General features: G+C 37.0%; 1 protein-coding gene across 3 annotated transcripts in view; it reads left to right on the forward strand.

Moving 5' to 3' along the window:
* atrnl1a (attractin-like 1a) overlaps nt 1–16,094 on the forward strand; it is a 274,347-nt gene that overhangs the window by 80,218 nt on the left and 178,035 nt on the right. For all 3 annotated transcript variants that reach the window (XM_084093173.1, XM_084093174.1, XM_084093175.1), the window contains exons 18-20: nt 123–311; nt 9,719–9,937; nt 10,046–10,183. In XM_084093173.1, the coding sequence (XP_083949299.1) occupies nt 123–311; nt 9,719–9,937; nt 10,046–10,183 (546 nt within the window). The remainder of the gene's footprint in view (nt 1–122; nt 312–9,718; nt 9,938–10,045; nt 10,184–16,094) is intronic.

Here is a 16,094-nt window from a genome sequence, read left to right on the forward strand (position 1 = left end):
CCCTACTGTATCTTATCAGGAAATTGTATTGTCATTTTGAGTTGTTATTTGCCTAGTTTTTAAAATGATCTAATTAGCTTAAAAGTAATTGCAATTCTGACCACTGCATTTTCCTCCTTCAGTGAGCCCAAACCTTACCATGCGTCCATGTAAGATGCCCTGCTCCCTGCGAACCACCTGTGCCAACTGCACCAGCCAGGCCATGGAGTGCATGTGGTGTGGCAGCACCAAGCGCTGTGTGGATTCCAATGCGTACGTCATCTCCTTCCCTTACGGCCAGTGCCTGGAGTGGCAAACTGGAGACTGTGGCGGTGAGTGCTCGCTTTTACCATCAAGAACACACACACATTAGATACATGGCAGACTAGAAGCTGGAGTTATGAGTACACACTACTCTGATGAACACACACCTTTTAACTCGTTTACTTTCCACCTTCTCATTTTTCCCTTCTGTTGTGAGCCTAAGGGAGATTGAGTTTTGAGAGAGCAGATGTTATGAACGCTATGCCTGCTGCACAGGCAGGTATCAAACTCACTATAAACTCCTGTCACACTCTGACTGGCCTCCACCGGAAAAATCTATAAACTATCGACATCTGTCCGGCCTTGCACAAGAGACCGAGACCCTGCACAAAGAGAAAAAAGTACTTTCATCTTATTCAGACTTTTGACTTGTGGCATAAAGTCTGGTCATCATTGCAGGTTTTCTGACCAAGAATTGGTACCAAATTTCTGCAAACACAAAAGAAGATATTTTTAAGAATGCAGTTTTGCTGATACATAAGACATTTCTCAAAATATGTGATAAATGCTTTGGACTTTTTCCAGTTGTAGCACCACCTATGGGCAGAATTTGACACAAATTGGTGTGAATTCTCAGAATGTCTGGTTGTCTATGTATGCCTGAATTTTGCCTTCAGCAGATAAGTCAATTCATTAAAATGTGCAATTTGCGTATATCTCCTCAATGCTCAAAATTCTTTTGTAAATGTTTTGCTTTTTTAAAGCTGCTGTGTTTGGAAAAGTATATTTTTTTTCTTAAAATTGAAGAGAGCGGAAAAAAAACTGTATAAAGAGAAATTAAATGTAAGAAAGCCCTTATAGTTCTAGAGATTTCTGATTATCTCACCAATTTTGGTGTCTCTACAACTTGGTACAGACCTGGCAAAAAAAAAGAGGATAAGAACAATAAGAGTAGGAATAAGAAAATCAGACAACAAATACAATAGTGTTCCAAAACCTTTGGAACGTGGACCCCAACATGTGACCTTTTTTTGCTGGGAAATAAGCACAATAGTTATGTGAACAAAAACTTTAACCCTCTGAGGTCTGAGCTGTTTTCTGGGCCCTGGAGGTGTTCTGACATGCTCTGACATTTCTGGTTATTTCTGTTACTTGTGACATTTTCATGGCTAAAGTCTAATTACACTGTATTCAGCACAAACTCTGCTACAATAATATATCAGCAGCATGTATGTAAAAGTTTGTAGTTTTGAGATAATGACATTTATGCGTGGTTTTTGAAAATACAAAAAAAAATTCTCACTGAAATAAGGCCATGAAACCCATACTGATTATTTCTTCACAAGACTTTTGAAAATTGTATGACGTAGCCTAGAATATTTGCTGCAAAACTATGTGAAAATCACCCTGACTGCTCATTCAGATAAGACAATATATTGATTTAAAAATTTTACGACGTGTTTTGTGTGAAAAAGCCTTATGCGAGAGCTCATTAATATGTAAGCTTTTCTCACCTGAGAAAGACAAAGAACCTCCCCTAACGGCCCTATTAGGAGCTATCAGGCCCCTATCATTCTGAGCAACCTTGCACAATACTGTAAATGAGGAGATTTAAAAAATAATGGCTTTTAAATTGTTTGGATTTATTTACAACACAACATAATCCAAAGATACACAACAAATGCCAAAAAAGCACTTCAAAGACAGAGACCTTTGTGCCATTCCTAAAAACATTGTACATACCTTTCATTTCCAAGATTTTCACTTTACCATGTTCACGTACTGAGACTCATGTGAATGTTGAAGTCCTCAGTGGCATCTGGGACCTGAAAAAAAAAAAAGTGAACATACTGATATCAAGAGAAAGGCCTGCACGATTTTGGAAATAAATATTAGATTTTTCTGGTTAAAATTGCTTTTTAAAATTCCTTTTTAAAATTCACAGAATACACACACACACACACGTTTCCAACGATATATAATATAATGAACACCAGGTTTGTTGTGCCTTGTAGGCATAAGGTATATGCGCAGTGCGGATAAAATAATAATAACAATAAATAACCTATAGCAGCCTATAAATCTTCCAAAAGAAGCTAGAGAAAAATATATTGATTATCATGTTACTTCAAATGTTTCCATCCGTTATGATGATATGAAATGAGATAATAATAAAAACATGAAGCCGTTTGGTGCGTTTTGCTTTCATCCAAAATATGATACATTCAAACGCGATCGCTTGCAAAATATGATACATTCAAACGCGATCGCTTGCAAAATATGATACATTCAAACGCGATCGCTTGCAAAATATGATACATTCAAACGCGATCACTCTCAAATATAAAACATTATGGTTACCATAAACATATCTATGTTTGAGCAGATATCCACAAACACAGTAAACACATATGATACATTCAAACGCGATCGCTTGCAAAATATGATACATTCAAACGCGATCGCTTGCAAAATATGATACATTCAAACGCGATCACTCTCAAATATAAAACATTATGGTTATCATAAACATATCTATGTTTGAGCAGATATCCACAAACACAGTAAACACGGGTCTAAATATTATAATATTCCCCATATATCTAGCAACAGTTCAGCTGCAACGTGACATTTATGCAACAATAACAAACTAGGCTATGTAAGAATTTCTTACCTTATCTTTCTTGTCTTCAAATCGCGTTCTTCTTCTTCTGAGGTAGCCTAAATCCAATGTAAGCTCAGGCACGTCTTTCAAACTCGACGAAAAGTGAAGTGAAGTGTTTTGTTGTTGAGGTAACGAGCGCGTTCGCGTTCCATGTGGAGATTTGCATGTGAATATCTTTTGCGCGAGTAGGCGTGGCCAAATTAACTGTAATGAGCAAGCGTTTGAGAAGCTGGACATCTTGTTGGTTTTATACAAATTACTTAAACAGAGAATATTTGTTTTCGTTTTGAATCCGATCATTTAAAAGTACACACTTAAATGTTTATAAAGGTATATGGCTCATAAATGTGTGACAAGTATTCGCTGAGTTTTGTTTCAGTTTATAGACGTGCTCAAGAAAAAAAAGTTCACCGCGACGGAGAGGCAGAAAGCACACCCTGTTTATTTTCTTTATTTTACAAAAGCACAATGTTTTGATTTGATTGTAAGTGGACACATACAAAAGGAGAAATATCACAGATTCTTTTTTTATATTTCTTTTTTCTGTATGACCATAAATGATGGAGTAATTTAAGTTTATAGTGCTACAATGTGGAGAAAATCCGGCAAAACGCGTCGGCGCGTTTGTCGACCTCAGAGGGTTAATAGAATAAATCTTTTGTCAAGATTTGATGTCTCTAATCTTGCAAATCACATGAATAGTCCATCATTAACATTGGTAATTTTATCAGTTTGGTTCTTTGTAAAACTCTTTACTCTTTATTTGAACTCTTGATTCCAGCCAACACTTACCATTTTTATATACATCATGTGTCGGTGTGCGAACTGTGGGCGGTTCATGAGTGTGCCGTCTGAAACTGAGGCTGTTCAGATCTCTGCTCAGTCACTTTACGATTCAACAGCTCCTCTAGTTCTTTCTAAGTAGATTTGCAGAAATCTCCCTATACACAAGAGTGATATCATGTGGTCCAAAACAACACAGAACCATGCCAAAGTATCCGAAATGACTGATGGTAATCGTCTCAGTAAAGCCTTATGAGTAGCTGACGCGGACCTACCTTGTATAGTCATCAGCAAGTTTGTAGATGCATGGAATCATTCTTTTCTTCTGCATTAAGAGGCACTAGAGCTGGCATCATAATGCGGCGTAAATGAGCAGCTGCAACAGGGACGAGAATGAAAAATAGATATACGGTCCAACTGAGAGGCGTAGTGCTTAATAACCAACATATTTCTCCAGAAAAAATACTACTACAAAATCCTGACTGGCGAAATTGCCTGTCTATAGTGTCTCAGGAAGTTGAAAGTCTTTTCATGGCCTTGAGACCCTGAGACCACAAACTCCCCTTCCATTCGCCATTATAGAGTTACACAGATATTACTGTTCTTTCTCTGCGGATGTGCTGGTCATTGATTTTATCTGGACCGCAGAGACTAAAGGCCTCCAGTGCATTGTTAACTGGGATGTTGATGGCTGTATTTCATAGAGGCGATCTGTCAGACAATAAACATCATTAAGGTCAGCTCTCTGATGGAAGTGAATTGCTAGAGGATCTCTTTTCTTCCTCCAAGGAGTTGGTTCATGGCCGCAGCAAATATTTTGCTGAGTGACTCTTTGGTGTGAAATGCCCCATAGATGTACCTGTTGTGATAGAGGATAATTTCATTAGAAAAAGTGCAGTTTTCATATTTAAACAAAGGCCCAGACAGAGATAAAGAAACAGCTTGACAGCATGATAATATGCACCTAATCAAAATGGAAATGAACTTCTTCACTGACTCAATATACTCAGCAAATATAGCCTTTTCAATGCAGAAGTTGAGATAAAAGAAATACCATATCGTACAATGTGCCAACATATTGCAAGTCGGCTGCGTCCATTGTGTTGTATTGTTATGGTGCGGTCATTTTTTGTAATTTTTTTTTGTTTTCAAAAAGTCTTTGTTATTATTCAGTCTTTAAACAGACAAATGTGTGAACATTATTGAGGCAAAAAGTAAATCATTATGGTGAGCATACATTTTTCATAACTTTTCACCTCCTTATCCTTTCTGTTCAAATGTATAATCTTACCATGTCTCTATTTTGTTAGTAACTGGATAAGAGTTTCCACATTATAAAAGGTTCACCCTGAAAATACTTTACAAAATAAAAATACTCAGTGTCTTATGCTCACCAATTAATTTATTTGATAAAAAATACAGTAAAAACAGAAATAATCTGTATTATATTATTGCAATATATATTATTATATTATTATTATATTATTATATTTTTCACATTATGTTTCAGGATTTTTTAATAGAAAGCTCAAAAGAACAGAATATATTTAAAGATATCTTTAACATCATAAATGTCTCTTTTTTTTTTTTTTTTGTATAAAAAAAATATTTTGTCCCCTGACTTTTGAACGGTAGTGTTCATTTGCATGAGACGAGTGATCTGTCTTATCTAACTTGGCCATTTTAAGATCACATGTCCAAAGATGTGTGTAAAAATGTAAGAATCAATTTTTGCAAAAACCATTATTCTGAATATTGAGGGGGACGTGCCTACCTCAATGTCTATGTGGTTTTGCATGTGACTTCCTTTCTCTGGAAAGTTACATAGATCTATTAAATCTTTTCTTTTCCGCTTTATGCTTGTTAATATTGACTGCAATCTATTTGACAGGTGTCCCTGTCCCAGGTGAACCTGTCCACGAGACAGATGTTGTCTTGCTGTAGACAGAGATTTCATGTTGTCATTGGGTCAGAAATCCCTAGAACAGATTTTAATTATTACATTTATAAATGTTTTAACACTTGTGTTAAAGTTGTATTTGAAGGAGTTTTTTTGAGAGAAACAAAATCACATTGAAAATGTTAGATTTGCATATGTAATGAATGTTTAGGTGTCCTTGGCTAAATATAATCCTCCTTTCTTTTGCTAAACACAAAAAAGGAAAGGAGGGAGCGAGATAAAGTGAGAGAGCGAGAGATGAGAATTGTGTTTTTAATTATGAAACACCTCTGTGATTGTGCCGAATGCACGACACGGCAAAATGAATCATTGTATTGGGTGTGAATAATGCAGGAGGAGAGAGGAGCTTCTGGGCAAAAGTTCACCTAACACATCTGTGCGCTATGGAAATCTAGATCAAGAACGCAAAAGAACATGCAAATATCCACATAACTTCGACAGAATGTCAGAAAACTTTTCAAATCTTTTTTCCTTCTTTCCATGTGTTATTCATTGATATAAGATGTGTATACAGGCTACAGTAAACAGCTTCAATTTACTTCAGTGGTTTGGCCTTCATGCTGGTAAATGTTTTTAAGACATCGATGACCACTGAAGAATTTTGAAAGTGGATGCACAATATATTTGTGCCATATTGGTTATTGGCTGATATGGAGGTTTTTCACATTTTAGCAGAGGTTTTCAACCTTTTTGACTTAAAAACAAAAAAAGTTTCTAGTTGATAAAATATTTTAGGGCTTGACACAGCTAAAAAAAACAATTTATATAAAAAAAATGGTTATGGCATTTTGAATTTAAAGGTGCCATAGAATGCATTGAAACAGTATTTTATATTGTTCTCTGATATCTACATAGAAGATTTGTGGTTTAGGTAAGGGCAAAAGGTCTCCAGATATGGTTTTACATGTCCATTTATAACCCTAGGAGAATGAAATGGGCTGCCTTATTTGGAAGGGTCATGAATAATAATGTTGAGCTCTGCTCTGATTGGCTGTTTCGCAGCCTACATCATTTGTACGCAGGAGCTGTGATGTACTCTGAAATACAAACGTGCAAAATAATCAAACTTCAGCTCTCAAACAAACAAATATTTTAACAAATTTAATAGATGCATTGTCAAATGACAATCGTTTCAGCTTAAGTGGTGGAGAAGGTCACATTAGCTAGAAGGAGCGAGTGAGCTATCTGTAAGCAACCAAACTAACCTAGTTAGCTCCTGAGTTGTGTTGTTGATGAAAAATAGGCTAAATTATAATTTTACCCGACAAAAGGGATTGACATAAATGTAACTGCAACACGCATCACTGCAGATGAGTAGCTGAGCGATCTATTCATCAAGCCAATGTGCAAACTATCGCAAATCAAAGTTAAAGTACAGTAAGTCGTAGACGCTTAACACACAATCATCTTCATTAAAAGTAAAGAAACAAAATGATCTTACCATTGATGTTGTCGCTGTCTACTATTGCAGTCTTTGATTTTGAAATTAGCTGATGATCAATAAAATGCAGCTCCTATCGGTTGCTTTCGGTGACGTGAAATCAACATACTTCTCATGATTCCATGAGACGGTCGGCGGGAATTGAAGATTGGATTTATATCCGTTTTGCGAAAACACATTTATGTGACCAGGTGTAAATGGAATCATAGATAAACATCAGCCATGCCTGTTGACATTTCTGTTCTGTGGGAAGGGTATGAAAAGTGCTCACATCCCCTGCACAGCCTGGAACATAACATTTCCATGATCTGCCATTTTTGCTATTGTCTTTGCTTTCTTCTTCACAATACCTGCAGAACTTCTGATGATTCAGCTGTGCAGGTCCACGTTAATACTGACTGGCCTAGAACATGGGCTGGTATATGCAAATTTTGAGGGCGTAAATGTTAATGATCCCGACTGCAACGTCACAGTCGGTCTTATGTTGGGATTCACCCGTTTTTTTTAGTGGTCTTTTGCAAACACAAGATTTACATATGAAGGAGGAAACAATGGTGTTTGAGGCTCACGGTATGTCAGTTCCATGTACAGAACTCTTATTATTCAACTATGCCAAGGTTTTCCATTCTATGGCACCTTTAAATGACATCTAGAAATCACACTTTTAATATGCTACCTCATATAACAAGATTTTTCTCTAGACCGTGATAATCCTGGTTTTTCAAAGAAAAAAAAAATCTTAGAAATATCTTGATTTTAGTTGTTTTAGCTTGTTAATATTTTAAGTCATCTTGAGGCCTATTAGTGGGCCTCGGCCCTTGGTTGAGAACCTCCGTTTTAAAGGTTTCGGTTGGTTGAATACTGTATCGGCTGATTGTGGATAATTTCCCCATTCTATTTTACATTTAGATGTCCTTTGAAATCCAGTGTTGGGGGTGATGCATTACAAGTAACATGATTAAGTCGTAGTACTAGACTAAATGTGAGCATGCATTTACTCATCTCACTTGCACAAAAAACAGATTCAGTATTAGTTAAAATGAAAAACAGTGAAATGCAAACTCATAATATTAAACAAACCTGCAATAATTCAATTTGTTAAGTAATACAAATATACTTTATGCATTTAATCTCACTTTATTAACCAATGTCTTTGCTGCTGACCTTCGATGATCCAATTAATCCAAAATCCATTTGATTTTAGCTTATTTTATGTTTTTTTTTATTTTTTTTATTTAAATGTCTTAGCTTTGCTTTTTACATGTATTTTCAATTTTATAACCTGCAGTTGTGATAATGGCCTGGAAGACTTGTAGATTATAAAACTACACCTTGTTTTATAATCTACAATATGATATAGAAGGTCAAACACTGTGGCACTTCAAACAGCTCCTCTTTCCCGTCTCACTTTCACTTCTGAGTATCCCATTGACTGTGGTGGCGTTCCCTCAGTGTGTCTTTCTGCCCTGTTTTTAATGACACACTCGACATCTCTCAGTATCTGCCCTCGCCATTAACCCCGAGACACTTTTTGACCCTCACACTGTCTAAGGACCCATTAGACGGGGTCTGGTCGAAGGGTACATTGATGGACGCTTCTTCTGTCCCTATTGCATGCATACATTTTCTGCTCCCACACACACAAAATATCTAAAAATAAAGGGAGGTCATTACTGAGGGGCTCAGAAAACTTTTAATGAAAACTGATATAAAAAATCCCTATTGGCACAGAGAATGTAAATGATCTGATCCTGTCCCGTGTGTCTCAAATGTCCAGCACTCTGAATGTCAGGCACATTGTATGAATACACATTCATAATGTAATGGCACAAAACTCAGTTTATTTTGAAATTAAAAGGTTATTCAACAACACACAGGCAGAGTAAATTTCAGTGCTGGTAACACATTGATATAATGTGACTTTGAATGTGTACAAAATGCAATAAGTCAAGTAATACAAAAGACAAACAACTCAAATGTTTTTTGCACTCTCTCATTAATAACATTTAGTTTATCATATCGTTAGCCTCATAGCATAATTGCCTAAGCATAATTGCCTTTAAATATAACTTAGGCAATTATGCTATGAGGCTAAGGATATGTAGCTTTAATATTTTAAACTAGCTTTTAGTTTTATGTTTTCAGTTTTGTGCTTTGGTCATATTATTTTTGTCAGTTTTTTAAACAATATTTCTATTTAGCTTCCATTTAGTTTACACTTTATTTCGATGGTCCACTTTAGACACTAACTATACTATACTAACTACTATACTAACTAAAGTAACTTTGCAACTACATGTCAACTAACTCTCATTAGAGTATTAGTAGACTGTTAGGTTAAAATGAGGTTTTAGGTTAAGTACAATAAGTCGACGTACTTGCAAAGTAACTTATAGTCAGTAGAATGTCTGTTGGGGGACCATCAAAATAAAGTGTTAAAGCTTATAGTTTTACTAAGTTTTTCATGATTTTTTTTTTTTAGCTTTATTTCAATAAAAATAAAGTAAACGATTTTAATAGTTTTAGTGGAGATTACTGATGGTGCTTTGGAGGTAAATAAGACTAAAAGGGTTGGGAAACACTCATTTATCTTTTTCTAATTTATCTAAATCTTCTCTCTTTCTAGCTCAGAACTGTTCAGGTCATCGTACATGTGGTCAGTGCCTGGGACAGCCTGATTGTGGTTGGTGCGGAGACCCCACAGACACAGGTCAGGGCCAGTGTATTGAGGGATCATACCGTGGACCAATGAGGAGCCTGAGTAGACAGAGCCGAGAGAGGGTATTGGACACCAGTATCTGTTCAAGGGAAAAAGGCTATGACTGGGCCTACATAACCTGCCCAGGTACACATAAAAAAACACATATGTGCACTCATCAAAACCTGTAAATTATGGTGTGTTTGAAAAAAGTCTAATCAGATGAACACACATTCTTCTCTCTTTATGTTTCAGCATGTCAGTGTAACGGACACAGTGTGTGTGTTAATGGCAGTGTATGTGAGCAGTGCAAGAATCTCACAACTGGGTCGCAGTGCCAGATCTGTCTACCTGGTTACTATGGAGACCCAACTAATGGAGGGAAATGTCAAGGTGAGATATTTCTCTTTATGTTTATGTTTACAAGTATGTCTGTCTTTGTTTGTAAATCAGAGAGTATGGCTCTTGAAGGAATTGGAAATCACTTTTCCAAGCATGCATGATTTTTGCCATGATCCGTGGAACACAAAAGATATATTTAGCTGAATATCCAGATGTTGTTTTCCATTTAAAGAAAGTGGATTGTAAATAGGGCTGCCAAGCTACAAAGAACAAAAGTATCCCCAAAGTAGTCAGTTTTGACCGTGCAGTACATTTCTGTCAAGACGACTTCCGTCAAAGAAAACTGACAATTAGCATATGGTTTAGATTGGCGGTATGGTTCTGTTCTGGGCAAGAACCCTCATCCTATCCATGCAGCCTAATAATATAGTTATGATATGAATAAATATTTTTTCCACATATTTCTATCAAATCTTTTTCGTTTTATTCGATTTTTTTTACATTTTCAAATCAATCAAACACACACATCCAACTAATGAGTGATATTTTAGTTTGATCATTATAAAATGAATAGAACAGCAAATGTGCCTCTACCAGAAAGACAACAGGGAAGCAGAATACTTGTATAAATGTGTGCGAACATATAATGGATTGACACTATCTTTTCCCTTTTTTAAATTTTTATTTGAATGCCGTTCCAGATTGTTTCGCTATGGCAGGTTTAATTTCAGCCTGGGAAATCTGGAAAGGTATGAGGCGTGAGTAGAGGATCTTAGAATTTTCATTATTTTGTTAAACTACCCCTTTAAGGTGTACGTGACCACACAATATATCAAACTGAAATCGATGCAGTAGTTAATTCATAAACAGTCTGCCTGCATCCAGATGTACCACAGGATATCCCAGTGTCCCCCATCTAATTTTGTTGTAATGGTTAGTGAGGCCATATTTCATTATGAGTGCAGTATTCAACCTGACGCAAATTGTATTGATTTGATGTGGGCTCCTCGTGTTAGTTCATCACTGTGGCTTTTCTCCTGGTTTCCAATCACTGAGTTTATATACAAGCATCATCGCTCTTAGAGATGAAACTGCATCGAGGGGTAGAGAAAGGCAGCAGAGAGACGAAGAGGTGCAAGGAAGGTGGTGTAATAACATCATTCTCTGTCGGACAGATGCACGTTTTCTCCACATTCTGTGACATTAAATCACTCTTAATCATTTTCTTATTTCCTGGAGTTGACTGCCGCCCCTCCTCTTCGCCTATACGAGCGGTCCAGCGCTCACAGTGGAGATTTGATAGATGTGTGCGGCCCTCCACATCTCTCAAGGATGCACGCTCTCCCTCTCTATTTCTCCTCCCTGTTGAATACCTCTGTGATTAAGAGTGCTTTATAGACTGCGTCTTGATGTAAATGTGCATGTGTGTTTAATGCTCTGATTGTGGCCGCCACTAATCCAGCAGTGTCATTTTTCAGCGTTAGTGAGCGGAGGAGATTTACCTCACCTCTACACTAATAAGTTTAAGCCACTGATCTGTGTTAGATTAGATGAGGAGAGATGGAGAGCGGCCCACTGTGTGGAGAACAGAAAAGGCTGGATTGATATCTCTCACAGAGTGTGTGCGTGTGTTGTCTGAAGGAGAAAAGAGACAGGCCATCAAAGTAAGATCAGGTTAAAATATGACACGTGGCCGGCTGCCCTTGACGAGAGAGAGAAAACAGTCTGTGGAAGATGGAGGACGTGTCCGTTTGAAATGGCCCTCTTAGTTAGAGGACAACAGAGGGCAGACAGAGTCCTGGGATTTTGTGTATGAATGTGTGTTTATGTCTTTGAAAGATCTGGAATTCATGCTTTTCAAATGAAAGCTGTGATATATGATCATACTTGTGTGTGTGGGCTTAGAATCTTAGTGTGTTAGAGGTTGGTGGTATGGTGGGAATTTTAAATAAAGCTAACGACATATATATTAATACTATATTATTAATAATAATAACCGCTTAATAATGGTCACACCTTAATTTTCCAATTTAAATTTTATATATAAGTTATAAATATACCATTTTCCAGAACGGCAACCTACTTGGAGTCTATACGAGGTATCAGGTTCTCAGAGACTTTGCTAAGGCAAGGTCTCTGACCCCCCCACTTAATAACAATCACAAGCTGCCTTTGCCTGGTCCATTTATGATATTGTTATTATCATTATAAATTGCGACTTATATATCGAGTGTACATTGTATTGTAAGGGAACCTGCAACAACTAGCCTTAACTAACCTTAAGGTGATGATACACAGGGCAACTTTTTGAGCAATGTTGCTGGGCAATCATGCCGAGCGATTGTTGCTTGGGCACTTTCCCATTGAAAATGGACAATACATTTCTATCTGGATCATTTAGATCGGTCGTGGGCCCTGTGTCTCATCTGGTGGCCCGTTGACGGCAACATTGCCCAGCAACATTGCTCAAAAAGTTGCCCTGTGTATCATCACCTTTAGAGTGCTCATTGAGTGTAACAGCTATGAGTGTGTTGGATGTACACACTAATACATGTAGGATGCATTGTTATGGTTATTTAGCTTGATAACTGTGTTCTGCTCTTACAGATCCTACTGACTTTGCACAAAATCCCGTTTTCTATACCTCACTATGGTATAAAATGAAAGTGTCTTTGTAGGTGTGTGAATGCTCGGTTACCATATTCGGTAGTGTTTTTCCATGTACTTGTAGACATTTACTGTTTTTTGGGTTTGTATGTGTACCTGACAGAGTCATACTGACCCTACAGCGGTGCTATTCTTGGCCTCTGACTGGACAAACACAAACACCCAACACCCTCATTTTCCCTCTCTTTATTTGACCTGTATAAGTCATTCTCTGCTTGAGGTATAAAACACACACCTGTTTAGTCACCCAACATGACAGCCATAGCTGGACCTGCAGCGTGAATAATGTGTTCATTTAATCTCAATGCAAAAATAGGAATTACATAATTTGTATGTAGGGATAGTTCACCCAAAAATGAAAATTCTGTCATCATGTACTCACCCTCATGTTGTTCCAAACCTGTATGGCTTTCTTTCTTCTGTGGAACATGAAGATATTTTGAGAAATTTTTTGTCCGTACAATGGAAGTCAATAATCACCAGGACAAAATTAATCAAATTAATTTGAAATTAACTTTTTCACTCACTTTTAAGTTATCGGCCATTCAGAACTTCTACTAGCCAAAAAAGAAAAGGGTAAGAAATTAAGCAGATTAACATTATATATATATATACATATATATACATATATATTGTTATTTTCCAACATCCTACATTTTTTTTATGTTCTTTGCACTGTATTGATCTGTCCTTATATATATGATTGATTTTTCCCCACATTTGGCGGGTTGGCAGGTGTTAATTTCAAACCCTGCCTTCAAATCCATTTGGGGAATTGCAAGCCCATCTTTCAAATCTGTCTTTCAAAGATTATGTAAACATGAACCTGTAATGATGGCTTTAAAATCCATTTGAATCTGAGTTTTGGCTTTATAAACTTTGTTGCCTCAGTAAGAAGATAATGGAGTGCACTCCCACTAATTATAGTGTCTGAGTGAAGATTCCCTAATGATTGTGAAGCTGGTGGAACTAGTATGACAGTATATAATAAGATTATAATGAACATTTGAGAGGTGCATGCTCATATTGTCCTGTTAATTGCAACACTATAGGTAAATAAGCAGCTGTTTTTCTCATCTTATTCCTCAATATGTCTTGATCCTGAATCCTGATTTGAGCCTTTCCAAACACATTTGCATTTTTTAAAAAAAAAGAAGAAATCGGAACATTTGAATATTACTGACCGAACCAAAAAGGCATTTAGTGAACCAACATCAGAGCACACTTGCTTTCTCTCTAACCTTTATGTCCCCATAGTCTCTTTCTCCCTTTATTGCCTCTTCCTGTTTACTTCTGCATAAATCCTTAGGTACATGCCACACATTTCTAAGAAACCTCGCTCACTGAAGATGATTCACTTCACTTCTGGCATTTGTACTGCACTGATGCAGTACCAGGTACAACTCACTGATGCTGTACACATGAACTCATATTCATATTATGAACTATTTATAGGTACAAGAAAACCAGCATATCTGTGTATGTATATCATGTATATTTCTGTCTTAAACTACATAATTGTTGTTAATCATTCACTCATGGCATCAATCTCAGTGAGTACAAGCACATGGTGGCAGTCGTATAGAGCAGACAGGAGGGCAAACTTTAGACCCAGATGGAGGAGAGCTCCGTTTTGCCTCTCATTCTTAACATTTCCCCCTTCTAATCTCTTTAAGGATCTGTTTGAAATGGCAGTTTGCTTTTCGCACACAGCAAGGTCTCAGCAGCGCCTGTCCCCTCCATGCTCCTCACCCCCAACAAAACAACTGTGGCATCTAATCATGTTTTGCCACATCCAGTTTGTGTTGTACAAGCTTCTGTTGGGTTTAAGGTGATTGGGGTGTATCCACAGAAGGTCATTCTTGGCATTCTTTATAAATACCTGTAAAAACGGGGTGAAAACAAGAAGCAAGAACGTGCGTCATGTTGGATGGACCCTCACCCTACATATATTTTTTCAAATTTTATTTTAAAAGCATATTGTAGATTTAGAAAATAGAATTTCAACTTTAGAGCGTTCTTTGTCTCTGAATGTTACCTCTGACCTTATTCTTGAGCGAGACTTGTTGATGAAAGACCTTAATCAACTACTCAGGAACAAATCTGACTTTCTCATTCATAGGACTAGGCAACTTCATTACTTGTACAGTGCTCAACCAAGTCATCTACTGGCTTTGAAACTTAAAACCAATGAACAATTGGCTAACATAACGTCTGTTAAATCTTCCACAGGTAAACTGTGTTCTGATCCAAATGAGGTTAATGATGTCTTCTGCTCATTTTATTCTAATTTATACTCCTCAGAGTTTATTTATGATGAGCAGGCATGTAAAAGCTTTCTGAACCCTCTTCAACTTCCAAAGCTTTCCTATGAATCTGCTCTTGAACTTGATGCTCCAATAGCTCTGAGTGAGTTGTACAAAGCCTTAGTGAGCATGAATAAGAATAAATCTCCAGGGCTTGATGGTATACCCCCCGAGTTTTATCTGGCCTTTTGGCCTCAAATCGGTCCTCTTTTACTGGAGATGATTCATTCTACAATTACTAAGGGTTCTTTTTTTAACAATTCAAATATTGCTATTATTTCTTTACTTTTAAAAAAGGGTAAGGAACCTTCTGAGTGTTCGAGTTACCGTCCTATTTCTATTCTAAATGCTGATACTAAGTTGTTCGCCAAAGTCTTAGCTTCCCGATTGGAACCACATTTGTCTACTCTAATCCACGTGGATCAGACTGGTTTCATCAAGAATCGCCTTGCCTCAGATAATGTCCGTCGCCTTCTTCACGTAATAGAAGCTTCCAACATCGCAGATTCTCCAAATGCCATTTTGTCTCTTGATGCAGAGAAGGCGTTTGATCGTCTTGAGTGGCATTTTCTGTGGCAGGTTTTGTATCATATGGGCTTTGGACATAACTTTTTATCTATGATTCAAACTTTATATAATGATCCTACTGCAACGGTTTTGACAGGGATCACCTGTTCTAAGCAATTTCCCATATCTAGAGGATCTCGACAGGGTTGTCCTCTTTCGCCTCTGTTGTTTGTTTTATCTCTTGAGCCTCTTGCTCAGGCAGTTCGGCAGTCAGTTAGTCATAACCCTATTGTTATACATAATACCAAACATTTTATATCTTTGTATGCAGACGATATCCTTCTTTTCCTTCATAATGTTTCTCATAGTCTTCCTCACCTTTTAAATATTTTTAAGGGCTTTGGTCAGGTTTCAGGATATAAAATCAATTGGGAAAAATCTGTATTATTACCTCTGAATTCTTCTATTGGACAGGCCCCTAC

This window comes from Abramis brama (genome assembly GCF_963993115.1).
Source record: "Abramis brama genome assembly, chromosome: 19".
Lineage (NCBI taxonomy): Eukaryota > Metazoa > Chordata > Actinopteri > Cypriniformes > Leuciscidae > Abramis > Abramis brama.